The sequence below is a fragment of the Eutrigla gurnardus genome (genome assembly GCF_963514095.1).
Source record: "Eutrigla gurnardus genome assembly, chromosome: 19".
Lineage (NCBI taxonomy): Eukaryota > Metazoa > Chordata > Actinopteri > Perciformes > Triglidae > Eutrigla > Eutrigla gurnardus.
The window spans coordinates 20567190-20593772 of NC_139930.1; the positions used below are offsets into that span (position 1 = coordinate 20567190).

General features: G+C 45.4%; 2 protein-coding genes across 2 annotated transcripts in view; both read right to left on the minus strand.

Annotated features, from left to right (window-relative positions):
- Window positions 1–26583, minus strand: part of LOC311030186 (uncharacterized protein) — a 426559-nt gene that overhangs the window by 62579 nt on the left and 337397 nt on the right. The window contains exon 16 of the mRNA XM_084035816.1: window positions 7628–7801. Within this exon, the coding sequence (XP_083891942.1) occupies window positions 7628–7801 (174 nt within the window). The remainder of the gene's footprint in view (window positions 1–7627; window positions 7802–26583) is intronic.
- On the minus strand, window positions 21336–25371 carry LOC311030228 (kelch-like protein 10; the record flags this gene model as incomplete). Its single annotated transcript, XM_084035871.1, has 7 exons — window positions 21336–21443; window positions 21538–21687; window positions 21831–22313; window positions 22360–22419; window positions 22750–22941; window positions 24291–24417; window positions 25217–25371. 7 exons carry the CDS (start codon window positions 25369–25371, stop codon window positions 21336–21338), a joined length of 1275 nt encoding a protein of 424 aa, XP_083891997.1.

The following is a 26583-nucleotide window of genomic DNA, read 5'->3' on the forward strand; positions in this document are numbered from 1 at the left end:
CTTGGAGTCCTTGGGAGGGGTACTTGAGAGTGCTCCAACCGGGGACTCCATTGTTTTACTGGGGGACTTCAACGCTCACGTGGGCAACGACAGTGTTACCTGGAGGGGCGTGATTGGGAGGAACGGCCTCCCCGATCAGAACCCGAGTGGGGTTCTGTTATTGGACTTCTGTGCTGGTCACGGTTTGTCCATAACGAACACCATGTTCAAACATAAGGGTGTCCATCAGTGCACATGGCACCAGGACACCCTAGGCCGGAGGTCAATGATCGACTTCGTGGTTGTGTCATCTGACCTCCGGCCGTATGTTTTGGACACTCGGGTGAAGAGAGGGGCTGAGCTGTCAACTGATCACCACCTGGTGGTGAGTTGGATCCGCTGGCAGGGGAGGAAGCTGGACAGACTTGGCAGACCTAAACGCGTTGTGAGGGTCTGCTGGGAACGTCTGGTGGAACCCTCTGTCAGGGAGGTCTTCAACTCCCACCTCCGGGAGAGCTTTGACCAGATCCCGAGGGAGGCTGGGGACATTGAGTCCGAATGGACCTTGTTCTCTGCCTCCATTGTTGACGCGGCTGTTCGAAGCTGTGGCCGTAAGGTCTCCGGTGCCTGTCGTGGTGGCAATCCCCGAACCCGGTGGTGGACACCGGAAGTAAGGGATGCTGTCAAGCTGAAGAAGGAGTCCTACCGAACCTGGTTGGCTCGGGGGACTCCCGAGGCAGCTGATGGGTACCGGCAGGCCAAGCGTGCTGCAGCACGGGCGGTCGCTGAAGCAAAAGTTCGGGTCTGGGAAGAGTTCGGGGAGGCCATGGAGGAGGACTATCGGTCGGCCTCGAGGAAATTCTGGCAAACCATCCGGCGCCTTAGGAAGGGGAAGCAGCCCTCCACCAACACTGTTTACGGTGGAGGTGGGGAGCTGCTGACTTCGACTGGGGATATCGTCGGGCGGTGGAAGGAATACTTCGAGGATCTCCTCAACCCCACTGACACGTCTCCCATTGGGGAAGCAGAGGCTGGAGACTCAGAGGTTCATCCACCCATTACACGGGCTGAAGTCACCGAGGTAGTTAAGAAGCTCCCCGGTGGCAAGGCACCGGGGGTGGATGAGATCCACCCTGAGTACCTCAAGTCTCTGGATGTTGTGGGGCTGTCTTGGTTGACACGTCTCTGCAACATCGCGTGGCAGTTGGGGACAGTGCCTCTGGACTGGCAGACCGGGGTGGTGGTCCCTCTATTCAAAAAGGGGGACCGGAGGGTGTGTTCCAACTATCGGGGGATCACACTTCTCAGCCTCCCCGGGAAAGTCTATTCCAGGGTGCTGGAGAGGAGAATTAGGCCGATAGTCGAACCTCGGATTCAGGAGGAACAATGCGGTTTTCGTCCTGGCCGTGGAACACTGGACCAGCTCTATACCCTCCGCAGGGTGCTCGAGGGTTCATGGGAGTTTGCCCAACCAGTCCACATGTGTTTTGTGGACTTGGAGAAGGCATTCGACCGTGTCCCTCGTGGCATTCTGTGGGGGGTACTTCGGGAGTACGGGGTCGGGGGCCCTCTGCTAAGGGCTGTTCGGTCCCTGTATGACCGGAGCAGGAGCTTGGTTCGCATTGCCGGCAGTAAGTCAGACCTGTTCCAGGTGCATGTTGGACTCCGGCAGGGCTGCCCTTTGTCACCGGTCCTGTTCATTATTTTTATGGACAGGATTTCTAGGCGCAGCCGTGGGCCGGAGGGGATCTGGTTCGGGAGCCACTGGATTTCATCCCTGCTTTTTGCGGACGATGTGGTCTTGTTGGCTCCTTCGAGCCAGGACCTCCAGCATGTCCTGGGGCGGTTTGCAGCCGAGTGTGAAGCAGCCGGGATGAGGATTAGCACCTCCAAATCTGAGGCCATGGTTCTCGACCGGAAAAAGGTGGCTTGCTCCCTCCAGGTCGGGGGGGAGTTCCTGCCTCAAGTGGAGGAGTTTAAGTATCTTGGGGTCTTGTTCACGAGTGAGGGAAGGATGGAACGCGAGATTGACAGGCGGATCGGTGCAGCGGCTGCAGTAATGCGGTCGCTGTATCGGTCCGTCGTGGTAAAGAGAGAGCTAAGCCGAAAGGCGAAGCTCTCGGTTTACCGGTCAATCTACGTTCCTACCCTCACCTATGGTCATGAACTTTGGGTCATGACCGAAAGAATAAGATCCCGGATACAAGCGGCCGAAATGAGCTTCCTCCGCAGGGTGGCGGGGCGCTCCCTTAGAGATAGGGTGAGGAGCTCCGTCACACGGGGGGAGCTCGGAGTAGAGCCGCTGCTCCTCCACATCGAGAGGAGCCAGTTGAGGTGGCTCGGGCATCTGCATCGGATGCCCCCTGGACGCCTCCCTCGGGAGGTGTTCCAGGCATGCCCCACCGGGAGGAGACCCCGAGGAAGACCCAGGACACGCTGGAGTGACTATGTCACCCGGCTGGCCTGGGAACGCCTTGGGGTCCTCCCGGAGGAGCTGGGGGAAGTGTCCGGGGAGAGGGAAGTCTGGGCGTCCCTGCTCAGGCAGCTGCCCCCGCGACCCGGTACCGGATAAGCGGAAGAAAATGGATGGATGGATGGAATATCCGCAGGATTCTGACCTTCCTCACAAAGGATGCAACACAACTCCAGGTCCAAGCACTGGTCATCTCCCGCCTTGACTACTGCAACTCTCTCCTGGCCGGACTCCCGGCCTCTGCAACTAAACCATTGCAGCGTATCCAGAATGCTGCAGCACGCCTTATCTTCAATCTACCCAAATTCTCCCATGTGACCCCCCTCCTCCGTGACCTCCACTGGCTCCCTGTTGCAGCACGCATCCAATTCAAGACGATGGCACTGGCCTTCAAGGCCATCAATTGAACGGCACCCATCTACCTCCAAACACGCTTTGGAGAAACGCGCTATATAAATGAGGCCATTTACACTGGTCAAACCTCACGGCCTGAGGTGAGCACTTCGCTCCTCTACTTCAGCTGGCCGGCTGGTACCACCATCGCTGAAATCAAACAAATGTTGCTCAACAAAGTCCAGACTCTTCTCTGTTATGGTCCTCAGTGGTGACTATTTTTTAGCTCTTACTTTATCGGCAATGATACGTTATGGTTTCTTTGTTTCTTTCTTTTGACAAATGTAATTATTGTAAGTCGCTTTGGACAAAAGCTAAATGACCTAAATGTAAATGTAAAACCACACAGCCAATACTACAGAGGAGGGTCTCTTTTGATCAAGAAACAAAAACATAAACAAATCCCACCTGGCCCTTCGGAATTGAATTTCACACAGACACAGACACACACACACACACACACACACACACACACACACACACACACACACACACACACACACACACACACACACACAATCAATCACATTCACACCACTCTTTTATATCAATCCCAACACACCCAAAGCATATTTGAGCCGTTCTGGTCATGCATTTTGCAGAATACGAACTAGGCTCCTATTGTGACACTGTGCTCTGATCTCAGGCTGCTCCTCATGACTGTCTGCTGTCTGTTGGACAAATGACCAGTCTGACCAGGCTGCAAACTAGTTGTGCAGACTTCAGAGAAGCAACAGCATTGATATTTTATACCACACAGCCAACAGTGCAGTGGAGTCTCTCTTTTGATCAAGAAAAAAAGACATGCACAAATCTCCATTTGCCTGTGAAGAGCTCATTTTCACAAACACACACTCAGACACACACACACACACACAATTTATTCTCAAACACATTCACACCACTCTTTTATATTAATTCCAACACACTAAGACCATTTTTGTGGATTTCAGCCTCTTCACTGGCATGCATTCTGCAGGATAAGACAACCATTCCATCCATTGAAACTGTGTGTGGTTTGCTCTACTGCCCCCAGTGGTTTGAGGGAGTCAGCACACCTCAAACCTTTTTTTCTGTTATTTTGAAGGGAGAGGCTTGGGAAGTCACATTGATGCTGGCTTTAGAGAAAAAAATGACCGTTTCACAGTATGTCAAAAAAAACTAATTTTATGGTTTTATAATGGGAGTTAATGGGGCCCGCCACGGTCCCGAAGGTGGCAGGTGTGGGAATTTTTTTTATGGTATATTCTATACATCTTGCAATCAAATGGATGAAAAAAAAATGTTTTAAAAATTAAAAGACATTCCTTGGAGAAGTTTCAGAAAAGTAGGCGTTAAACTGACAGAGATATTGATACTCAAAAATCAAAAGTACCCAAACGGTCCCCCAAAGTGCCCCGAGGGTTAAAAGTAAACAAAAACACTTCGAGTTAGGTGATAGACCAGAGAGGCTGCTGGCCAGACAGTTGAAGGGTGCCCAGGCGAGCCGTGCAATTTATAAAATAAAATCCAAAACAGGAGACTTTCTGGTCAATCCTAAGGAAATAAACACTCGCTTCAACACTGCTAAATCTAGAGCAACTAATACAGATTTCGCTAATTTTTTTGACTCCCTCAGCCTGCCAACACTAAATGAGTCATCCAGGTTTGAACTTGATTCAGACTTCACGGAGGATGAGTTAGTTGAGGCAATTAAATCATTTCCCTCTGGTAAAGCAGCTGGCCCAGACGGGTTTGGCTGCGAGTTTTATAAAGCATTTCATAAAACACTCGCCCCGCTCTTGCTTAGGATGATCAAGGACTCCGCTGAGAACAATGCATTTCCGGGGTCACTGTATGAAGCGAATATATGCCTATAATTATAGGCCCATTGCTCTCCTTAACTTTGACCAGAAGTCCATCACGAAGGTGCTAGCCAACAGGTTAGGAAGGCACATCTCCTCAATTATACATCCTGACCAAACAGGGTTTATCTCAGGTAGATTCTCATTCTGTAATGTGCGGCGGCTTCTGAATAATATATATGCCAACCAATCAGGGGACTCCAGAGCAGCTGTCTTGGCCCTCGACGCGGCCAAGGCATTTGATCAAATAGAGTGGCCTTTTATGTTTGAAGCTCTTAGGAGATTTGGAATTGGGGACTCCTTCATTACCTGGGTCAAGATGTTATACCTCTGCCCAAAATCTTTCATCCTCACCAATAATGATAAATCTGGGCCTTTTGGGTTGCACCGAGGAGTCAGGCAGGGTGACCCGCTGTCGCCCCTGCTCTTCGATGTGGCCCTGGAGCCCCTTGCGATAGGGATCAGGAGTCATCCTGGCATCAAGGGCATTAAGATAGGGGAGATAGAAAGCCGGGTGGGCCTTTATGCGGATGATACATTATTATATCTCTCGGATCCAGAGGCGTCTGTTCCCCCTTTGCTTGACTTCATTAACTCATTTGGCAACCTCTCTGGCTATACAATCAATTGGGGTAAGAGTGAGTTCATGCCCCTATCAGACAGTCTAGACCCATGTTTTCTTGACGCACTGCCATTTACGCTAGTGAAAGATCATTTCACGTATCTAGGGCTTAAAATATCCCGTGATCCTAAGCATTTATTTAAACTTAACTATGCCGATATGATCCTGAAGCTAAAATGCAACATAGAGAAATGGAGAACTCTGCCACTGTCTATGGTGGGGCGTATCAATGCAATCAAGATGGTGACCCTCCCTAGGTTTTTATACTTATTTCAGAATCTGCCAATCTTTCTCACCTCAGCATTTTTTAAGAAACTAGACTCAATTGTCTTTCCTTTTATTTGGGGGTACAAGGCGCATCGCATATCTAAAGCACACCTGCAAAAGCCTACAGAGGAGGGGGGGTTTGGTCTCCCTGTATTCAGGAGTTATTATTGGGCAGCTAATGCTAGAGCCTTGATGTACTGGCGGCAGGGTCAGCCCGGTGGGGTTCCTAACAGCTCTCCCCTGTGGTTAAACATTGAAGCCACAGCGGTACAGGGCTCCTCCCTTTGCACCTTACTTTTCTCCAAGACAGAGTCTCCTTGTAAACTTATTGGTAACAACTTTATTTTGAGAAACTCCCTTAGGATCTTGAACCAGATAAGAAGCGTTTGCAAGCTGCCGAATACTTCTGTACACACTCCTATATGCCATAACCATTCATTTTTACCATCTCAGGCGGATAGGGTGTTCGCAGACTGGAGAGGGAGTGGACTTGTGGCCCTCGAAGACCTATATGTACACAAACATTTTGCTTCATTTGGTCAGCTGACAACAAAGTTTAATTTGCCAAATTCTCATCACTTTCGATATCTCCAAGTCAGGCACTATGTTAAAGGTGTATTTCCAAACTTTGAAACCATGCCAACAAGTTGCCCATTCTATGATCTCATGCTGCTCCCTCCTGACTCCGGGCACCTAATATCTCGCTTTGTGTCCTTGTTCTCCACCTCCGCATCCACTCATCACCTTAGAGAAGCCGGGTCTAATGAACTGGAGCTTGAGGTGTCTGACGATACCTGGAACCTAGCTTTGACTAGAATTCATACCTGTTCTATCAATGTTAGATACAAATTGATTCAATTTAAAGTCGTTCATCGACTGTACTATTCTAAACTTAAACGGCATAGAATCTATCCATCACTTTCTCCACTGTGTGACCGATGCGGAGGTGCAGAGGGTTCGTTATCGCATCTTTTTTGGTTACCGTATGTCCTCAACTGCATAAGTTCTGGTGTGATGTGTTTCAGTGGCTTAGTCTGGTCTATAACTTGGACATTGCCCCTGACCCAGAGCTGGCGCTCTTTGGGTGCTCGGAGAATGCCCTCAGGTACTCGCCTGAGATACAACAAGCACTAATGCTGAGCATGGTTGCTGCAAAGAAAATGATTCTCCTGGACTGGAAATCCCCCACTCCCCCTTGCTTTCGAAATGACTGTGATTATCCAGATGGAAAGGATACGCTTCCACAACTCTAAAACACAAAACCGCTTTCTGAGCATTTGGGGTCCATTCATTGACTATCTTAAAGACGTGTAATCCTTTTCTGCAGAGATGTGCTCTTGACTGTACTGCAACTTGTATCTCTGTAACACCTGTAGATAACGGCAAAATTATATTCATCTAAGACACATTTTTAATTTTGTCTGGCAGCTCTGTTGTTTTGTGTTATTTTGTTGTTGTTGTCTTTTTTTTCTCTCTCTTCTGTCGCTGTGTTTTGTCTACATAAAAACTGAAACATTTGAAAATAAAATATTAAAAAAAAAAATGTCTTCATTGCATCTGCATAGCTTTGAGTCTGCATGTGGGTCCTCCCTGCTGCTTCAGCCACCGTGACAAGAATATTAGTTCATTTCATATAAAACTCAATAAACTCAACTGTATAGAAAGTGGTTCAAACTGGGTCCACCTTGACAGCAGAGACAGTCTGGTGTTGTAGTTCAGGCTCACATGTTCATGGAGTGACGTTCACAAACATAGACTGACTGACGTTTGCAACAGCATTTATAAACGCCAGGTGGATTTATTAAACTATTAAAACATCGAACGGCAGGGAAAAGATAAACAAGAGGTTTGGTTTTGATAAAAGTTTTGTTTTGTTCTTTTGCTGGCAAGTCGTTAGCAGCAGAAACAGTATTTCATCAGCCATGTTAACAGATTAGTAGCAAACGTGTATTTTAGGAATACATGAATATAAATAACTGAATATTTGGTGCATGTAAACACATCATTGAAAGCTTCATAGGTAAACTTCTCAAAGTAGTTGAATCTGACCTGAGAGTTTCCAGTCGACAGTGTGGACTCTCCAGGCCAGCAGACAGCAGCTTCACTCCTGAATCCTGCAGGTCGTTGTGACTCAGGTCCAGGTCTCTCAGACTGGAGGACTGGGAGCTGAGAACTGAGGACAGACCTTCACAGCTTCTCTCTGAGAGGTTACAGCCACTGAGTCTGAAGAGGAATCAGAAATTAGTGATGAAACAATTACAAACAACTGTTAATCACCTCAGGTTCTAACTGACATTATTATCATAATGAAGTTAAATGATGTTTAACATGTTTGTTCATCAGGTTATTGTTGCAGCTGGGTGGTGTATTAGGCTCCATGGTGAGGTTAACGTCACACTGTGCCATCTGTTTATTTCTGTCTGAGTCTTCTTTCAAGACTCTCACGTGACTCCGATTCACCAATCAAACGCAGCCAGGCAGTCACATGACAGCACACAAACTCTCCACGCCCGGTTATAGATAGAACTCTTTTAACGTGTTTTAATTCTAAATCCTTGTCATTCAGAGACAAATGTGCATAAATATGCAAGTGTATGTGCAATCATTTATGGAGGAGTCACAATATACAGCCCACTTTTTGAAATCCCCCCGACTTTTACCGTCTAACGTCAGTGAATCTGTCGATCCTATTTAAGTTTCACTTTCAGTTGTGAATCAGTTCATTTCTGAATGTTTCTGATGTGAGATTCTGTTTGTAGCTGCTCATCACTCAGATTCTTGTGGGTCGAGTCATTCTTATGTCGACAAAACTCAGAGAAAAGTTAGAATAAATGTCTTCGACATGACTATCGATCACTGTGTGTGTGTGTGTGTGTGTGTGTGTGTGTGTGTGTGTCGGTGAAACAGACAGAGAGGAGAGACGCTGGATGAAGCGGTGAGCTGTGTTTTTTCTTTTCTTTCAGCTGAGGTGACAAACGCTTCATGTTAGAGAAAGCATTGATTTTTATGTAACTGGGGGGGTTAGCTGCCCTTCCAACGTCTATGCCTCCTGGTAGTCTCTCAGATCACCAGGTGCGGGGCCACAATAATCAGAATTTACTCAGAAGTTACTCAGTACTCCAGTAGTTTTTTCACTTAATACTTTCTTACCTTTACTGTTAAGTAACTATTTAGAACTACTTTTTACTTCTTTACCTTTTACAGTTGGGAAAACCAATCAAATCGTTCAGAATGCAGATAGAACCTTGTAATTCCAAGATGGTTTGTTGTTTTCTGAATGAAAAACTATATTTACAGAGCTTTGCTGGAGGCTTGGACCACCGGCAGCAGCCTCAGAAGAGCCTCCTCTGAAGCAGAGTATTCCTTCAGGTCAAACACGTCCAGATGTTTTTCTGAAGACAGTAAGATGAAGACCAGAGCTGACCACTGACCAGCAGACAGTTCATCGGAGGAGAGACGTCCTGAAGTCAGATACTGTTGGATCTCCTCCACCAGAGAACGATCATTCAGTTCATTCAGACAGTGGAACAGATTGATGCTTCTCTCTGGAGACAGATCCTCATCAAGCTTCTTCTTGATGTACCTGACTGTTCCCTGATTGGTCTGTGAGCTACTTCCTGTTTGTGTCAGCAGACCTCGTAGGTGTTTCTGATTGGTCTCTAGTGACAGACCCAGAAGGAAGCGGAGGAACAGGTCCAGGTGTCCGTTTGGACTCTGTAAAGCCTTGTCCACAGCTCTCTGGTGCAGATGTTTTGGTTTAGGTTTGTCTCTGGAGACTTTAAACAACGATGAGGTTGTTTGTTTTTCTGCCATCAGATTGACACCAGACTTGATGAAGGTCAGATGGACATGAAGAGCAGCCAGAAACTCCTGAACACTCAGATGGACGAAGCAGAACACCTGGTCCTGGTACAGTCCTCTCTCCTCTCTGAAGACCTGTGTGAACACTCCTGAGTACACTGAGGCTGCTTTGATATCGATGCCACACTCTTTCAGGTCTGGTTCATAGAAGATCAGGTTTCCTTTCTGCAGCTGCTCAAAAGCCAGTTTTCCTAGAGACTCAATCATCTTCCTGCTTTGTGGACTCCAGTGTGGATCCGTATCAGCTCCTCCATCATACTTGACGTTCTTCAGTTTGGACTGAACCACCAGGAAGTGGATGTACATGTCGGTCAGGGTCTTGGGCAGCTCCCCTCCCTCCCTGCTCAACACCTCCTCCAGAACTGTAGCAGTGATCCAGCAGAAGACCGGGATGTGGCACATGATGTGGAGGCTTCGTGAGGTCTTGATGTGGGCGATGATCCTGTTGGCCTGCTCCTCATCTCTGAACCTCTTCCTGAAGTAGTCCTCCTTCTGTGGGTCAGTGAACCCTCTGACCTCTGTCACCCTGTCAACACACCCAGGAGGGATCTGATTGGCTGCTGCAGGTCTTGTGGTTATCCAGAGATGAGCAGAGGGAAGCAGTTTCCCCCTGATGAGGTTTGTCAGCAGCACATCCACTGAGGTGGACTCTGTAACATCAGTCAAGATCTCGTTGTTGAGGAAGTCCAGAGGAAGTCGACACTCATCCAGACCGTCAAAGATGAACACAACCTGGAACCCTTCAAACCTGCAGATTCCTGCTTCTTTGGTTTCAGGGAAGAAGTGATGAAGGAGTTCCACCAAGCTGAACTTCTTCTCTTTCAGCAGGTTCAGCTCTCTGAAAGTGAATGGAAACGTGAACTGTATGTTCTGGTTGGCTTTGTCTTCAGCCCAGTCCAGAGTGAACTTCTGTGTTAACACTGTTTTCCCGATGCCAGCCACTCCCTTTGTCATCACTGTTCTGATTGGTTCATCCCTTCCAGGTGAGCCTTTAAAGATGTCTTCTTGTCTGATGGTTGTTTCTGGTCTGTCTGGTTTCCTGGATGCCGTTTCAATCTGTCTGACCTCATGTTCCTCATTGACCTCTGCAGTCCCTCCCTCTGTGACGTGGAGCTCCGTGTAGACCTGATTCAGGAGGGTTGGGTTTCCTGCTCTTGTGATGCCCTCAAACAAACACTGGAACTTCTTCTTGAGGTAAGACTTGAGTTTACGTTGGTACACTGCACCAGCGGTTCCTGAATAAACAACAAAGGAACCCAGTTAGTGGATCCTACAGACCCTTTTACAGTCTATGAACAAGCCATGTGTTAGAGCCATGTATTCCTATAGTCCTCAGTAGTAGTGACATCATGAGCTTCTTTCATGATTAAATCAAACTAATGGAGACAAAATCAATCAGGTGCACCTGATGAAGCCAACAGAAGTAAAATAAAAGACATTTACAAGACAAACAGAACTGGAAGGATATATAACCCTTTGAACTGCAGCTGTTAAGCTCAGTGAGTCAGTCTAGAAATAAAGAGCCTCTTGTATCGCCTCAATTCGCCGTTTTGGTTTTGAAAGGAAAATTCACCAGAATGAGATTTTTAAGGCAACAAAACAGAAACACTGGTCACTACAACACATCACAATACAGCATCATAGAAAGAGACGGTATTGATGACGGTGTTGAAAATAGTACCGTTTGGATATTTAAATATCCTGGTATACTGTAATCCTCCAGGCTGAGACGCCACCATTGAAAACATGGAGGTGTCCTCGTAGAAGCCTGTTTTAAATACATTTTTGTTTTCATCTAGCAACTATTTAGTTCCTAGCTGAAAGTCACCAGTTAACAAGGTCACTGGGTGAAGTGAAACACCTGTTCCTCTGAAACGGTCGTGATCCTGTCTGAACTCTGTAGAACTTGAGTCTGTTGTAATATTGATTCTGACAACCGAACACGTAACAAGCAGACATCAAGATGCTACTAACAGTTTAAATTCACTGTTTAAAGCTTCTAACTCGTCTGGATGGTTGAAGCAAAACAACATAAACATTGACATCATGCGTACATATATTTATGATGACATTGGCTGTAATCGGGTCTGTAGACAACCAGAGAACCTAAACATTGAAGTTGTGTGCAGCCTATTAGGAGAAATATGAAGTTCTTCATGTTGAATCCTTCTCTTCTTTCCACCATGTTAAAACTGTTAAAATCCTCTTACTGATCTGCAGACAGTCAGCCAGCTCCTCCTGCTTCATTCTCCTCAGGAAGTGCACTGTGATCTTCTGAAACGCCTCTCTGTTCCTCCTCTGCTCTTCATCCTCACCATCCAACAACTCCTCGTCCTCATTCTCCAAGCATTCTGGGTAATCTGGACTCAGGACCTTCTGGATCTTCTTCAGCTCGTTCTTCACAAAAGTGCCGATGTTCTCCTCCAGCAGCTGGAACAAAAGGATAAACTGAACATGAACTCTAAAGAACCCAACATGGGATTCATGTGTGGGTCTGAGCAGCATGGAGACCACTAGAACCTGTTCAGCATTGAATCTGTAGTTGATGTGGTTAATAGTGTAAGGTGAGCTTGTACATGTACTCACCATAAATATGGAGTCCAGGTCTGTTTGATGCTGCTGGGTCAACGGAACCTCTGAGATCTGCTGAACTCTGTGGAGAAAACCAAGTTTAAAGAGTCACTAAACCACAGACTGTAGATCAGAAGTGGACGTTGTCATGGCGACATCGCCTGTTGGTTTGTGGACTACAGTTTTGAAGCCTCAGATTCTGCACAAAGGGTGGATCTGATGAACACAAGCGGCAGAGCGGCACCCAGAGCGGCAACCTTACTGGATCTGGATCCATCTGGATTCTGGTGTGAAGCTGCTAACAAAGTTAGCTTCATAATTCAAGGTCAACTTTACAGCTAAGTGTTTAAGTCATCTTAGTAGCTAACCAGCATTGGTAGTGTGGTAGCAACCTGTCAATCAACAGGTAAGCCCCGCCCCCTAAAGCATCCCCTGCTTTCTGGTCTGGTGGACTCTAAATGGACCATAATGTACTAAATGAACATCATGCTGGATTGAAGAAGACTTGAAACTAGAGATTGAGACCATAAACTCATGTTTACAATGTTTACTGAGATAATACATCAAGAGAGAAGTAGGACCATTTTCTCATAGACTTCTATACAACCAGAGAGGAGTCGCCCCCTGGTGGCCAGCAGAGAGAAGTAGGACCATTTTCTCATAGACTTCTATACATCCAGATAGATTGACAGTTTAAGGCACTTCAGCATTGCCTTCACTTTACGGAACTGGTCAGCTCCGATGTAAACCCACTTTAGCACATCTTAGCTTAGCTTAGCTTGCAGTAGCTGTCACGTTAGCCAATTTAGCTTCTCACTGACTCTTAACTTTTCTCTGGCTGGTCTAGACCTGATTCATCCTCCAAGGAGGGTTCAGGTTTAGTTCTTACCTTCCATCAGCAGCTTGGTCAGCTTTAAATTTAATAATGCGAGGCATAGACCAGTCACTCTTCATGGAGACACAGCTGGGACCAGTTCCAGGTCCAGGGGAGTCTGGTCTCTGCTGCTGCATCCTGATACATTAAATACAATTTCAGATTCTAACTAGTTGAGCTTCATGAATCAGTTTGCTCTGTTTATCTTTATATTGATGAGTCTTGCTCTAAGAGACGATGCTAGTGTCAGAATCAATACTATAAATGGATCTGGGTCACATTAGACCACGTTGTGGACCCGACTTAGTCCTGCACTGTGGATCCGACTTAGTGCTGCACTCAGCGTTTTGCTAGCATAATGTTAGCTTTGTGGTTTGTAGCTGAGCCTAAGGGTTCTATAAGCTGAGCGGACTAGAAATATCTCCCGTTGCCAAGTCGTATCTAAGGTCCGTCCTAATAACGGGAGCAGTGGACAATGTTTCCGTTGCATGAGAACCTTATGGGGTGACAATTGTAGAAGAAAATGTGTTACCTTACATTTCTTATTTGTTCCCCATATAATGTTCCTTTCTCTCAGGAACATCAAATGTCCTGCTGAGCTGTTTCTATTGAATTTAACCCTTGCAGTCTTGATGAAAAGACTCTTTGATCTTTCCCTCTTCCTGAACTGTTTGTCTTTCATACATTGATCAAGGCCCGATGAGTGACCCCTGTAGTGACATCGTCTAGCTCTCCCGAGAACGGTCACACCTTGTAGATATCAACAGATGTCTCTTCTTCTGCAGAGAGACATGTGTTGATTCAATGCAAATCCACTCATGACACCTTCCCTTTTGTTCTCTCGACTGTTCTGTATAAATCCAACTCGGCCAGGCCATTCGACAGACTGGATCTTCATAGATACACTGTGAATTTCTTTTCTCCACTGTCAGTGATTAAACCTCATTTGAACCAGCTACAGAATTGGACCTGAAGAGTTTTCTTCCACACAATGATGGGGAAACGGAGTTATGACTCGTGAATAGGGGTGTAACGGTACATGTATTTGTATTGAACCGTTTCGGTACGGGGGGCTCGGTTCGGAACGGAGGCGTACCGAACGAGTTTCCATACGGACATATTAAGTAGAGGACCGCATTTGTGGAGCGTGCTGCAGCCGCACATGCGCAGTTGCGCACACCGCGACACAATAAACAGCAGTAGTAGCGGACGTCATGGCTAATGCCGCTAGCGTTGGCAACAAGCCAGAGTTGGAGGACCCTCCCGCGACATTAAGGTCTCCCGTTTGGGAACACTTCGGCAAAGCGGTTTGCCGACATTGTTCATGTGAGGTCGGGTATGTTTCTGGCAACACGTCAAACCTGTTGACGCATTTGAAACGGCACCACCCCCACGTGAACATCGCTACAACGGGGAGAAAGACGAGCGTAGCGTTAAGGCGGGTCCACACCGCACCGACTGCCCGACTCGCGTCGGTAAATGAAGTCGGGCTACTTAATATGGCCGACTCGAATGGCGGATTACACATTTGAATCGGTTGAAATGAACGCCGACGTGGGCCGATTCGAGCGACCACACCAAGGAGACTCATGTTACGGACGCCGACTCTCTCAAAGACGCCGATTTTCGGTCCGGTGTGGACCCGCCTTTAGTGCAAACACAGCTCCCCACCGCATTTAAACAGCCTCTCCCTGCCCTGTTCAATTTTGCACATCAGATGGAGAAAAGATTTGTTTTTAAAAAAACAGTCTGAGCCTTATTCATGTTATTTAATCTGAGCAACAACTTGAAACTATTTAGTGTTGCAACTGTTCAATTTTGCACATCAGATGGAGCATTTTTTTTAAAGAAACAGTCTGTTATTTTTATTTTTTAAATAAATATTTTAAATACTTGTATTTATATTTTTGAGCAGCATTCTAGCTCCAGTGCATGTTCCTACTGTTAAAAGCACAAAAGTAATAAACAACTAGCACATTTATATTTTGCATTTTGTTTTCTTACTGTACCGAAAATGAACCGAACCGTGACCTCAAAACCGAGGTACGTACCGAACCGAGATTTTTGTGTACCGTTACACCCCTACTCGTGAAACAACTTTACATTTTGGTTGCAAAATCTCCACTGGGCGTCTGATGGTTCTGTCCTTCACGTAGTCCATTACCTCCTGATAATAGACACCTCCTCGGGTATTATCAGTTATGTTAAAACCTAAAATAAGAGTCTGGTGGATATAAAGTGTCTTACTTAATACTCTACAACCTCTCTTGAGTGAGAGGAAGACGGTGCTTGAGTTTAGTGTCTGTTTAGTTTGGAGTCTTTCTGTTCTTAGCTTAGCTTAGCCTGGCCGCTACTCTTCTATGTCATTAACGCTTTACTTTTCCCGTCTATGAGTCTTTTCTTTCAAGAGGTTTTCTCCTCATTGTCTCTTTAAGGTTGGATTTATTGGGACCTCACCATTAGGACTACACAATGCGGCCTACAAAAGCCTCCACATGCGGTCATGAAGGAACAAAGGAGATAAAAAACTACAACCTCCATTTTAGTTTCACTTCTCACCTGGGTGCGAAGTGCAACGTCACACAACTGGTGCCCTATTGGCTGACAACCACAGGTACCCCAGGGGGTCCCCGGGAGCAGCCGTGAGCTATATAAACCGGCGCCATCTTAAGAACGCGCTTCCAACTCTCTCCACCGTAACACGCGTTACAACAGGAGGTGGCTCCTCCACCGCAGCACACCGCTGCAACAGGAGGCCAAGGCTCTTCCATCGCAACACCACGTTGCAACAGGAAGTGGACTCGTCCACCGCAGCACATCGCTGCAACAGGAGACCAAACCGGTTCCTGCATTCCAGCTCCTGTCTGAAGTCAGCTGACCAAATCGCTAAGCCGCGATTATTTTATTGAATTGTTTGATTGTTTCATACTTCTATGCCAATGATCACGATGATTGGCATGTGAGTATAAGACCTTTTATATTGAGACTGAATACAGTTTTAGGTTATCTTTTCCCTGATCCCAGGGTGGTGCCCCGTTTATTCATGATTATATCATGATAATATATTAAATATAGTTATTAATATCGATAATCATATTGACATTAATAATTAGCTGTTGATAACCAAATCTGCTCCTGCTACATCCCCAACAGATTGTTTATTTCATATTCTGTAGTTTAATCCCAGTTAAATCGGTCCTTTCTGTTCGAGCTTCAGTGAAACAAGAGACTGTCTGTCACTCATCGTGGCTCAGAAGACAGAACGGGTTGCAGGATTCAGGGCTGGTGGACTCCGAGTTATGATTAAGGTGCTGGTCTAGACCTGATTCATCCTCTAATGAGAGTTCAGGTTCAGTTCTTACCTTCCATCAGCAGCTTGGTCACCTTTAAAGACAATAGGGGGATTCATAGAGTGGTCACTCTTTATGGACACACAGCTGGGTCCAGGTCTAGGGGAGTCTGGTCTCTGCTGCTGCATCCTGATACAATAAATAGAATTTAAGAAATACTTTTACTTCGATATTATCCCAATACAATATTATCATGATACATAGGTCACGATATGGAGGAAACCCCCTTCCTATCTGCAATGTCATGAGTGGTGCAAATAAACATAAAACGATCCTGCTGTCAAACTAAGTAGTGTGAGGGGCAAGTTGCATTGTGGGAGATGTTTGGCAGTTCAGACCATCACATTATTCATTCAGCAAATGTTTCATGTGTGTAAATTACAAACCACTGAGGTGGAAGATTCCATCAGCTGTTGTGAGTTATTGTTGATCGACACTGAGTTTTTGTGGTCCAACAGACCAACAGAGAAAAGATCTGAATTTCCCAGTTAAACTTTCATTCCTATCATATCAATATTTGAAGCTGATCAGCTGAAGTGTCAGCAGGTTACAGCGTCAGGTCCAGGTGTGTGTCAGGTTAATATTTAATCTGAATATTTATTTGACTCATCAAACTTTACTGCTTCTTCTTCTCAGACAACTAACCGTATTGAAGGCAATTAAAGCTTCTGGTCTCAGTGATTGTTCACCAAAGTGAAAACAAATGGATTCAACAGTCGACACTAGATTCAGATCATCCCCTACATGGACTACAAAGGTCTGGACCAAGACCTGATTCTTCACCTCAGGACAGTCAGATAATAACAAGGTTCAGTTTTAAACTCAATAAAGCGATCTAGTTAATATCATGTATATACTGTATATGTTTTTGAGTGAGAACCATGATGGTGGAGTGATCTGAGTCCTGGACACTTCGAGATCCTAGTCTCACCTCTGAGCTTTGGTCTGGCTGTCATGTCCCCCATCCCGGGTGGTTTTAGAGGGAAGGACTCCGTCCTCTCGGTCCTCACACTGATTCATAGCAGAGTCTCCACCTGCTGGCAGAGACGTACACTGTCACTACGGCAACACTGACAACAGAGAGGCAAAGTCCCGCCCCTTCCTGTGTCTCCAATGGGACCTCATTTCTTGAAAACTATGAACGGTAGTTAACGGTGAGACCAATAATGTTTTGGTCCCGTTTGAGTTGTACAGCGTCCAGACGACAGCAGGAGAATCTCAAAGGCTTTCAGGACACAGCGACACACAAAGTTACCGCTCCAGTTAAAAAATTTCAACTGACTCAAATACGCATTTAGTCCTTGTGTTAATCTTTGAGCTTTTCTTCATAGATAACTTTAGCTTCAATGCTAACATTTTATTCACATTGTAAATAGCTCAGACGTTAATGTCCAACATGAAGCCGTAGGGATGAATCCCTGTTGTCGTTAAACACCGTTGTCGTTCTGTCGTAGGGAGTTAGACCATGTCCATGTGTTTTTGTTTGTTTCTTTTGTTATCGGATTAGCTCGAACTCCGGTCAGGAAGTTACATTGTTACGTTTATTGCTTTGGCCTTTTGTTCGACATGAACTTCCAACAAAGTCTCACAGCAATTAGTGAAATAGTCATGGAATTGTAATCTAGTCATTTGTAAACATGGACATGAATTTTTTTTCCTGGCATTCAGCACAACTGTTTGTACATTCAGTTGGTCGATATTATGCCACAAAACCAATGTTAGTGTATGTTTTAATTTAATTGCAAATGTCGGAGGTAAAGGATTTATTTGTCCATTTTTTCTCCTTCTCAATAATAAGTTTATTTGAAAACAGGGACAGTGCACATTAATAACATTGCTGTAAATGCTCCAGAATTAGCCAAGAGGCTATTTTTCATCTGTAGTCCCTAGACAGATGTTGAAGTCACCCTAAAAACAGAACAGAATATGAAATATGAAAACTAAGATTAAAATGACAAAGTCACTGGCCAAGGAAATCTGCAAAAAATCCACAGCAGTTATCAACATGACAAAATAACATATATAACATCAATCAGAAAACATCATTCAAGACATCCCCAAAACATGCAGCACAAAAACCCATGTCGCAAGACAGATAAAGGAGAAATTTCTGAGATGCAACGCTGAACATCTGGAGGCAACATTCATGCAGCGATTGGTCAGTCACACTCCAGAGCTGTAGACATGGTTCAATGAGAAGGGATGAGCTGTTGTCTGGAGGAGGAGGACCCACCTGTCCAGACTCATCCAGGTGAGACGCACATTAAATATACATATACTCCTAGTGAATGCGTGTTAGAACATCTTAAAATTGTCTGTTTCTTTTTTAAATACATATCAATGCACTTCCAAATGTAAACTTTGAGGTAATGAACCCTCAAGTTATTAATAATAACATACAGGTTTGACACATTTTGACCCAGGGAGGTAGAACTCCGAATGTGGGTAGTTACTGTCTTTTTCACCGTTGTTGACAAGAAGACATTTTTTACTTTGTCTTTGAACTAACAGATCCATGTCACCCAATCAACATGAAGAGAGGTGGACTACGAGTACCATGGGGACGAGAGCCGAGGACCTTATTGAGGACTACCATGCAACTATTATCTTCATTGGTCATACATCAACGCTCATGATTAGCTACTCAGTTTATTATGTCAAGTTGGTGGTGGACTTTGGGCCGAATTATGCAACATAGAAACGAGTTTTAATAATCTATAGTTGAATTAGAATTCCTCAACTTCTGTTATTGCATTAAAAACTGAATTTGAATCACATATGTTGAATTTGTATGGTAATAGTTATTTTTTACAATCTTTTTTTGTCTTTACAGTTTATTAGGCGACATGTAATTCTGTAGTATATTTTTATTTACTGTATTTCACAGTAAAAATACGAAAGTTCTGCTTTTTAATAAGCTTATTGTACTTAAAGTATCCACAGTAAAAGTACACAGTGTTGTACTATAATACATGATATGCTTAGATTATTCTTACTGATGCATTCAGGTGAAAGCTGTATTTTACAGCTTCAGTACATTTACTGCAGTAAAGACTGAACATTGTCACATTCTTGTATGTTTGAAATATCAAAAACTGTCACTTACCAAACTGTTCACATGTAGGAGAGACGACAGGACGATGTGTAGCAGATCTAAGACACCAGGAAGTAACCAGGGATCAGAGTCTATTCATCACCATGGCAACATAATCTTTTGGATATGATATATGGCACCAATCACACACAAGGGCAATCAAAGGCCTTCACAGAACAAAAAAGAATACAGTAAAGGTAAAACTATTTACCATGAAAGTGTAACAGAAATACAGACAAGAAGTCCACAAGATTAAAAAAGGAGGAGTGAGAACAGTGGAAATACGTCAAAATGGTAAGAAAATATTAACAGATAAATAACACAGTAAAAACTAGATTCCTTAAAGCAAACCAGCAGTGGAAGACCTGAGGGGTCCGCCGGGTTCATAACACCCTGATACCAGCATTCTGGATTAACTGCAGTGGTCGAATAGATTTTTTCAGGAGACCTGTAAAGATACCATTACAGTGGTCGAGTCTACTACAAATAAATGCATGAAGAAGTTTCTCAAGGTCGTGCTGGGACATCATTACTTAATTCTTGCAATATTTTTAAGGTGATAGTAGACAGTTATTTGAACATTCTTGATGTGTTTGTTGAAGTCAAGGTCAGAATGTAGAACTATACCAAGATTTCTGACTTGGTCTTTAGTCTCCAGTTAGAGATTCAAGGTGTGACACATCCAGTCATTAATGTGTTAAGTGCAGGTAAAAATTGAGTCTAGTGGGTCATAATTATCAGTTAATAAAGCTATAGAGGTCTGTGTATCGTCAGCGTAATATTGTGCTTCTGCATAATTTGATCTATTGGCAGCATGTAGTGATTGAACAAGGCCCAAGGATTGACCCCTTGGGAGCTCCACGTCATTTTTGTTCACTCAGATATATGGTTAACAATAGATACAATGTAGTCTCTGTCAAGTACGATTCAAACCAGTTTAGGACTGTGCCAGATAGCCCCACCCATGTTTCCAGAATGCCTAGTATGCCGTGGTCTACTGTATCAAACGCAGCACTACGGTCCAGTACAACTAGAACGAAGATTTTGCTGCAATCTGTCATGATCTGCGTCTGTCGGTTAAGTTACCATTTTTTGTACTGTCTTCATTGTCGTCTCGTCTTTTATTTTGAAGTAACTGTGTTCCCTCTCGTTTCAGGCATTTTTACTTCCTGCCCCTGTTTCCGCTGTCTGTGATGTCCCGCCCTCTCCCTGATTGTTTCACCTGTTTCCCATTACCTCGTGTGTATATGTTGTCAGCGTCTCCCCTTGTCCTGTGCCAGTTCGTTATGTCCCGTCATATCAACCAGTGTTCTTGTTCCCTTGTTATCTCGTTCACGACTCCTGCTGACGGTTTGTTCTGTTGCTACTTTGTTTCTAGATCCTTTTGCGTGTTTGTTACTTTGTTAAGTCAGCCTTGTTGTGTTTCCTCCTCGATACCCTTTTCTAGCTTAGCCTCCTTATTTTGTACTTTGTGTTTAGACTCGAATCCCCTGTAAATAGTATTGATATTTGTTTCCTGCCAATTTTATAAATATAATGACTTGATCATCTCAAATGAGGTTTCTTGTTTCCATTCATCTCATATTGACTTCCAACATGTGAAGTTTGTACATCGATTGTAGACTCAACTCAAGTTGGATTTATGATCTTTGCCAAATGTGTTATTGTTTTGTTGTTTTTTAAAAATGTGAAGTAGAATTTGAGCTGCTGGTCTCTCAGTTCCATACTACTGTACTTTAAAGCAGATTTTAGAATGGAGTTCATTCAGAAAAGTTACACATCTGTTACAAAATGCATATAATTCACTATTTCCATTCCAGATGTCATTTATTCAATAGGTTTCATGTGTGTCATTCAGCGTGTTGGGTTTGTCAGTGTTGTGGTTTAAAGCTAAAGTAAACTGGGAGGAGCCTTGATATGAGTCATATTACACTCTGCTGCTGTTTTGAAAAGCGCCCCACTATATTCTTATCCTAGTTATTAGTGTGAAGCGAAGAAGGAACAACGTCAGTTGCTGCGAGGGGTCAACATGTGGGACACTTGGTTCCAGGTGTTGCTCCGAGGGTCGTAGACCTCAGCGCTGCGGAGACGGCTGGCGCCATCAAAGCCGCCGACCTTTGGGAGGAAGAGGAAATGAAAAGGTCAAACGGAGATTGAACCAGTTTCTCTGAATCTCTATGTGAGGGTCAGCAGTGTTTCCTGGACTTACAGCATAGAGGCGGTCTGCATAAGTAATGACGCCGAGCCCACTGCGGGCGCAGGTCATGAGGCCGATGGTCGTCCACTGGTCGGTCTCTGGGTTGTAACACTCAGCCGTCTGCAGGAACTCGTTCCCATTGAAACCACCGCAAACGTAAACCTGGTAAAAACAGGAAAGGACTTTAATAGGATTTAACAATGAAATGATTTAAGAATTAACACTTTTCTTGGCTTCTACTGGTAATAAATCATCTGAAATATCACTACACAACTGTGAGATAATGTGAGAATTATGAGACCCACCTTGTTGTGGAGCGTCGTGGAGCTGGCGTCACTTCTAACCTCCTGCATGGATGAAATGAGACTCCACTGGTTTGTCTCGGGGTTATAGCGCTCTGCAGTGGAGAGTCGTCGATGCCCGTCGTACCCTCCCATGGCATAGATGCACCCGTTGAGTGTAGTGACGCTCACATAGCAGCGGCGGAAAAACATGGGCGACACCTCATGCCAGGTTTTTGAGCTGAGGTCGAACCTGCACACGCTGTTGAAACACTCCAACATGTCGAAGCCCCCAACGCAGTAGACACTCCCGTTGAGGAAGGCGGTGCCATGGTAGGCACGAGGACGCTCCAGATGCTGGGTCAAGCTGATCCAGTCATTGGTGTGGACGTTGTAGGCCTCGATGCTGTCAGTCGGATCGCCGCCACTCCAGCCTCCGATGGCCAGCAGGACGGCGTTTGGAAGGCGAGGACGGGCGGTAGACATCAGGCTGGTTTTGCATGACTTCTATGGCTTCCCTGACCATGCGCTGGCAGTCTGCGTTGTTATTCACCAGCTTCTTAGACATCACACTGATCCTCATGTACTCTGTACCCATGGAGGCCAGCCGCACCTACAGAGAAAACAGGACAGAATGTTTGGATAGAAGTTCATGGACGGCAGTACTTTAGGCCGGTCCTTTTATCCTACTGAACCAAATCTATTCAAAATGTCATCATTATAAGCTGTATTCTGTTTTGGATCCACAGACTTGACAGCAGGATTAGTTTAGTGTCGGTTTTGGTCTCTTCATGGTATTTGTTGACAGTGAGAGCAATATGGAGCATGAAAGCAACATTTCAGGGCAGGACAAATGATCTCACTCTAGAGGTGGCCCTACAGACTACTGTTCAGTCAGGATGAAACCACGGAGAAGAAATCATGTGACAGGAAGTCATCCTACCTTAGATAAGAGCACAGCGATGTGGTCTCTCCTTTCCTCCAGTGAGTGGGCGATCCAGCGGAGGACGGCCTCATACACAGTCCTGAAGCTGTAGGCCTGGCGGTGCAGTTCGGGGCAGAAGCAGACGGCGGTGAACTGGAAGATGCCGATGCAGTTCTCTGGGCAGAGCTGGCTCTCCAGGAAGTCGCAGCACTTTTTCACAACTCCCATCACATTAAACTGATCGGCTGCTAGAAGCAGCCGATCCAGGGTGCTGGAGAGGAGAATTAGGCCGATAGTCGAACCTCGGATTCAGGAGGAACAATGCGGTTTTCGTCCTGGCCGTGGAACACTGGACCAGCTCTATACCCTCCGCAGGGTGCTTGAGGGTTCATGGGAGTTTGCCCAACCAGTCCACATGTGTTTTGTGGACTTGGAGAAGGCATTCGACCGTGTCCCTCGTGGCATTCTGTGGGAGGTACTTCGGGAGTACGGGGTCGGGGGCCCTCTGCTAAGGGCTGTTCGGTCCCTGTATGACCGGAGCAGGAGCTTGGTTCGCATTGCCGGCAGTAAGTCAGACCTGTTCCAGGTGCATGTTGGACTCCGGCAGGGCTGCCCTTTGTCACCGGTCCTGTTCATTATTTTTATGGACAGGATTTCTAGGCGCAGCCGTGGGCCGGAGGGGATCTGGTTCGGGAGCCACTGGATTTCATCCCTGCTTTTTGCGGACGATGTGGTCTTGTTGGCTCCTTCGAGCCAGGACCTCCAGCATGTCCTGGGGCGGTTTGCAGCCGAGTGTGAAGCAGCCGGGATGAGGATTAGCACCTCCAAATCTGAGGCCATGGTTCTCGACCGGAAAAAGGTGGCTTGCTCCCTCCAGGTCGGGGGGGAGTTCCTGCCTCAAGTGGAGGAGTTTAAGTATCTTGGGGTCTTGTTCACGAGTGAGGGAAGGATGGAACGCGAGATTGACAGGCGGATCGGTGCAGCGGCTGCAGTAATGCGGTCGCTGTATCGGTCCGTCGTGGTAAAGAGAGAGCTATGCCGAAAGGCGAAGCTCTCGGTTTACCGGTCAATCTACGTTCCTACCCTCACCTATGGTCATGAACTTTGGGTCATGACCGAAAGAATAAGATCCCGGATACAAGCGGCCGAAATGAGCTTCCTCCGCAGGGTGGCGGGGCGCTCCCTTAGAGATAGGGTGAGGAGCTCCGTCACACGGGGGGAGCTCGGAGTAGAGCCGCTGCTCCTCCACATCGAGAGGAGCCAGTTGAGGTGGCTCGGGCATCTGCATCGGATGCCCCCTGGACGCCTCCCTCGGGAGGTGTTCCAGGCATGCCCCACCGGGAGGAGACCCCGAGGAAGACCCAGGACACGCTGGAGTGACTATGTCACCCGGCTGGCCTGGGAACGCCTTGGGGTCCTCCCGGAGGAGCTAGGGGAAGTGTCCGGGGAGAGGGAAGTCTGGGCGTCCCTGCTCAGGTAGCTGCCCCCGCGACCCGGTACTGGATAAGCGGAAGAAAATGGATGGATGGATGGATGGCTGCTAGAAGCAGCTCCTGAACGTTGTCCTCTGTCACTGAAACGGAGCCGGTGTATGCAAAGTCGATGAGGAGCTGCATCATGTCAGGAGTCAGGCCGGGGATGTTGAAGACCTTCTTGTCTGAAGAAGACCAGCGTTGGAAGAGAGCTCTGTGGGTCAGGATGAAAACACAAAGAAGAGGATGAGAAACTGACGTCAGCTGTTCCTTCTTTGCTTCACACTAATAACTAGGATAAGAAATATAGTGGGGCGCTTTTCAAAACAGCAGCAGAGTGTAATATGACTGATATCAAGGCTCCTCCCAGTTTACTTTAAACCACAACACTGACAAACCCAACACGCTGAATGACACACATGAAGTCTATTAAATAAATGACATCTGGAATGTAAATAGTGAATTATATGCATTTTGTAACAGATGTGTAACTTTTCTGAATGCACTACATTCTAAAATCTGCTTTAAAGTACAGTAGTATGGAACTGAGAGACCAGCAGCTCAAATTCTACTTCACATTTTTAAAAAACAACAAAACAATAACACGTTTGGCAAACATCATAAATCCAACTTGAGCTGAGTCTACAATCGATGTACAAACTTCACATGTTGGAAGTCAATATGAGATGAATGGAAACAAGAAACCTCATTTGAGATGATATCCAGTCAAGTCATTATAATTATAAAAACTATAGACAGACAGGGAAACTACACCACTGGTTGAATTCTGAATGATCCTTTCAAATATGTTACAAATATTCTCGTAGCCGTCTATCAGGTGTTTAATGTCCTCTTGTTTTTGTTTAAATCACAAATGCTCTATGAGCTTGTTACGTGTTGTGGCTGTTCTCTCAGACTTCACATCACTAATCAATCAATTTGCTGATACTTTCTGCTCATTTGAAGGATATAAATTCACAAGTTTCCCCCCTAATATCAGATAATGTACTCACTGGAAGTAGAGGCTGCATCGACAGAGGAAGATCTTGTGGATTTTAAATTCCACGTCTTCAACAGTGATGACTGCGTCGCAAAACGTTCCCTCCAGACGTAAATCATTGAACCCTGAGGCAGGAAACAGGAAAGAAGAGTGGCGTTGATTGGCCATCTTGATTTGCTGATGATAGAGTTGTTGTCTCTGGTTGTTGGTTTGTGTGGAGATCAAGAGAGAGACTGGACACCTTCACAGATTTCACTTCTAGAATAGATGCTCATCACATCACTGTGATTTGTGATTGATGCAGAATGTTATTGTTCAAATGTAGTTTGTATGTGTTTAACTGCAGCTTCCATCAGTCAGACAGGAGGTGAAGGTTCACTAAAGTGGCAGCAAAATCAAGATGGCCGATGACCCCATCTCCATCCCTCTTTGACGGAACTTAAAATACATGTGCGTGTTCAATTATTTATGATAAATCTGAGTATTATAATGAAATGGATCCTCAATACATTACAAACAGAAATCCACAGTGCACAAATCTAAACCATTTTAGTGGAGATCTTATAATTACTATGCTTATAGTAGATTGATAAAAATAACACAATATATCTTTTGGAAAAGCATGTAGCAAAACATTTTCACCCAATTCTAATCCAATAGTAATAATAACAACAATAATAATAATACATTTTATTGATCAGATTATTGAGAGCTTTGTAAATGATGAGGAGGATCTTGAAGTGGATATGCTGCTTTATTGGGAGCCAGTGAAGGTGTTGCAGGATGGGTGTAACGCATTTCTTTGAGTAACTTACACTTTGACTTCTAAAGAAGTCTCTTATGTCCACTTTTCTTTTTTTAGACATCCTGGCTGCATCTAATTACCAAACACAAATACGCACGTGCGCACATACGCACACGGATACCGATTCAAACGTAAATGTAAATGAAACCTCTGATATTAACATCCTTCTAGCTGACGTCAACCAGGCAGAACAAACTCCCAACTTCCAGTAGCGGACTCCTGTAGGACTCCTGACCGCAGACTAGCAGACCGGTGTGCAAGCAAGAAGGCGTGACGGCGGGGACGGCCAATCACACAGGCTTCAGCTTGAGCGGCCGTTTTCCGCCTGGTCCTAGTGCTTGACATGTCTCTGTGTACTATAGCTAACATTAGTTTTTTTCTGCCTTCAATGAAGTAACGTGACACATTTTTTGGCAGTAACGATAACGGCGTTATAATAATGAGATGAGTTATCAATGAGATTACTCCATCCATCCATCCATTGTCTACCGCTTATCCTGTATTTAGGGTCACGGGGGGGGGGGGGGGGGGGGGGGGGGGCTGGAGCCGATCCCAGCTGCAATGAGATTACTCGT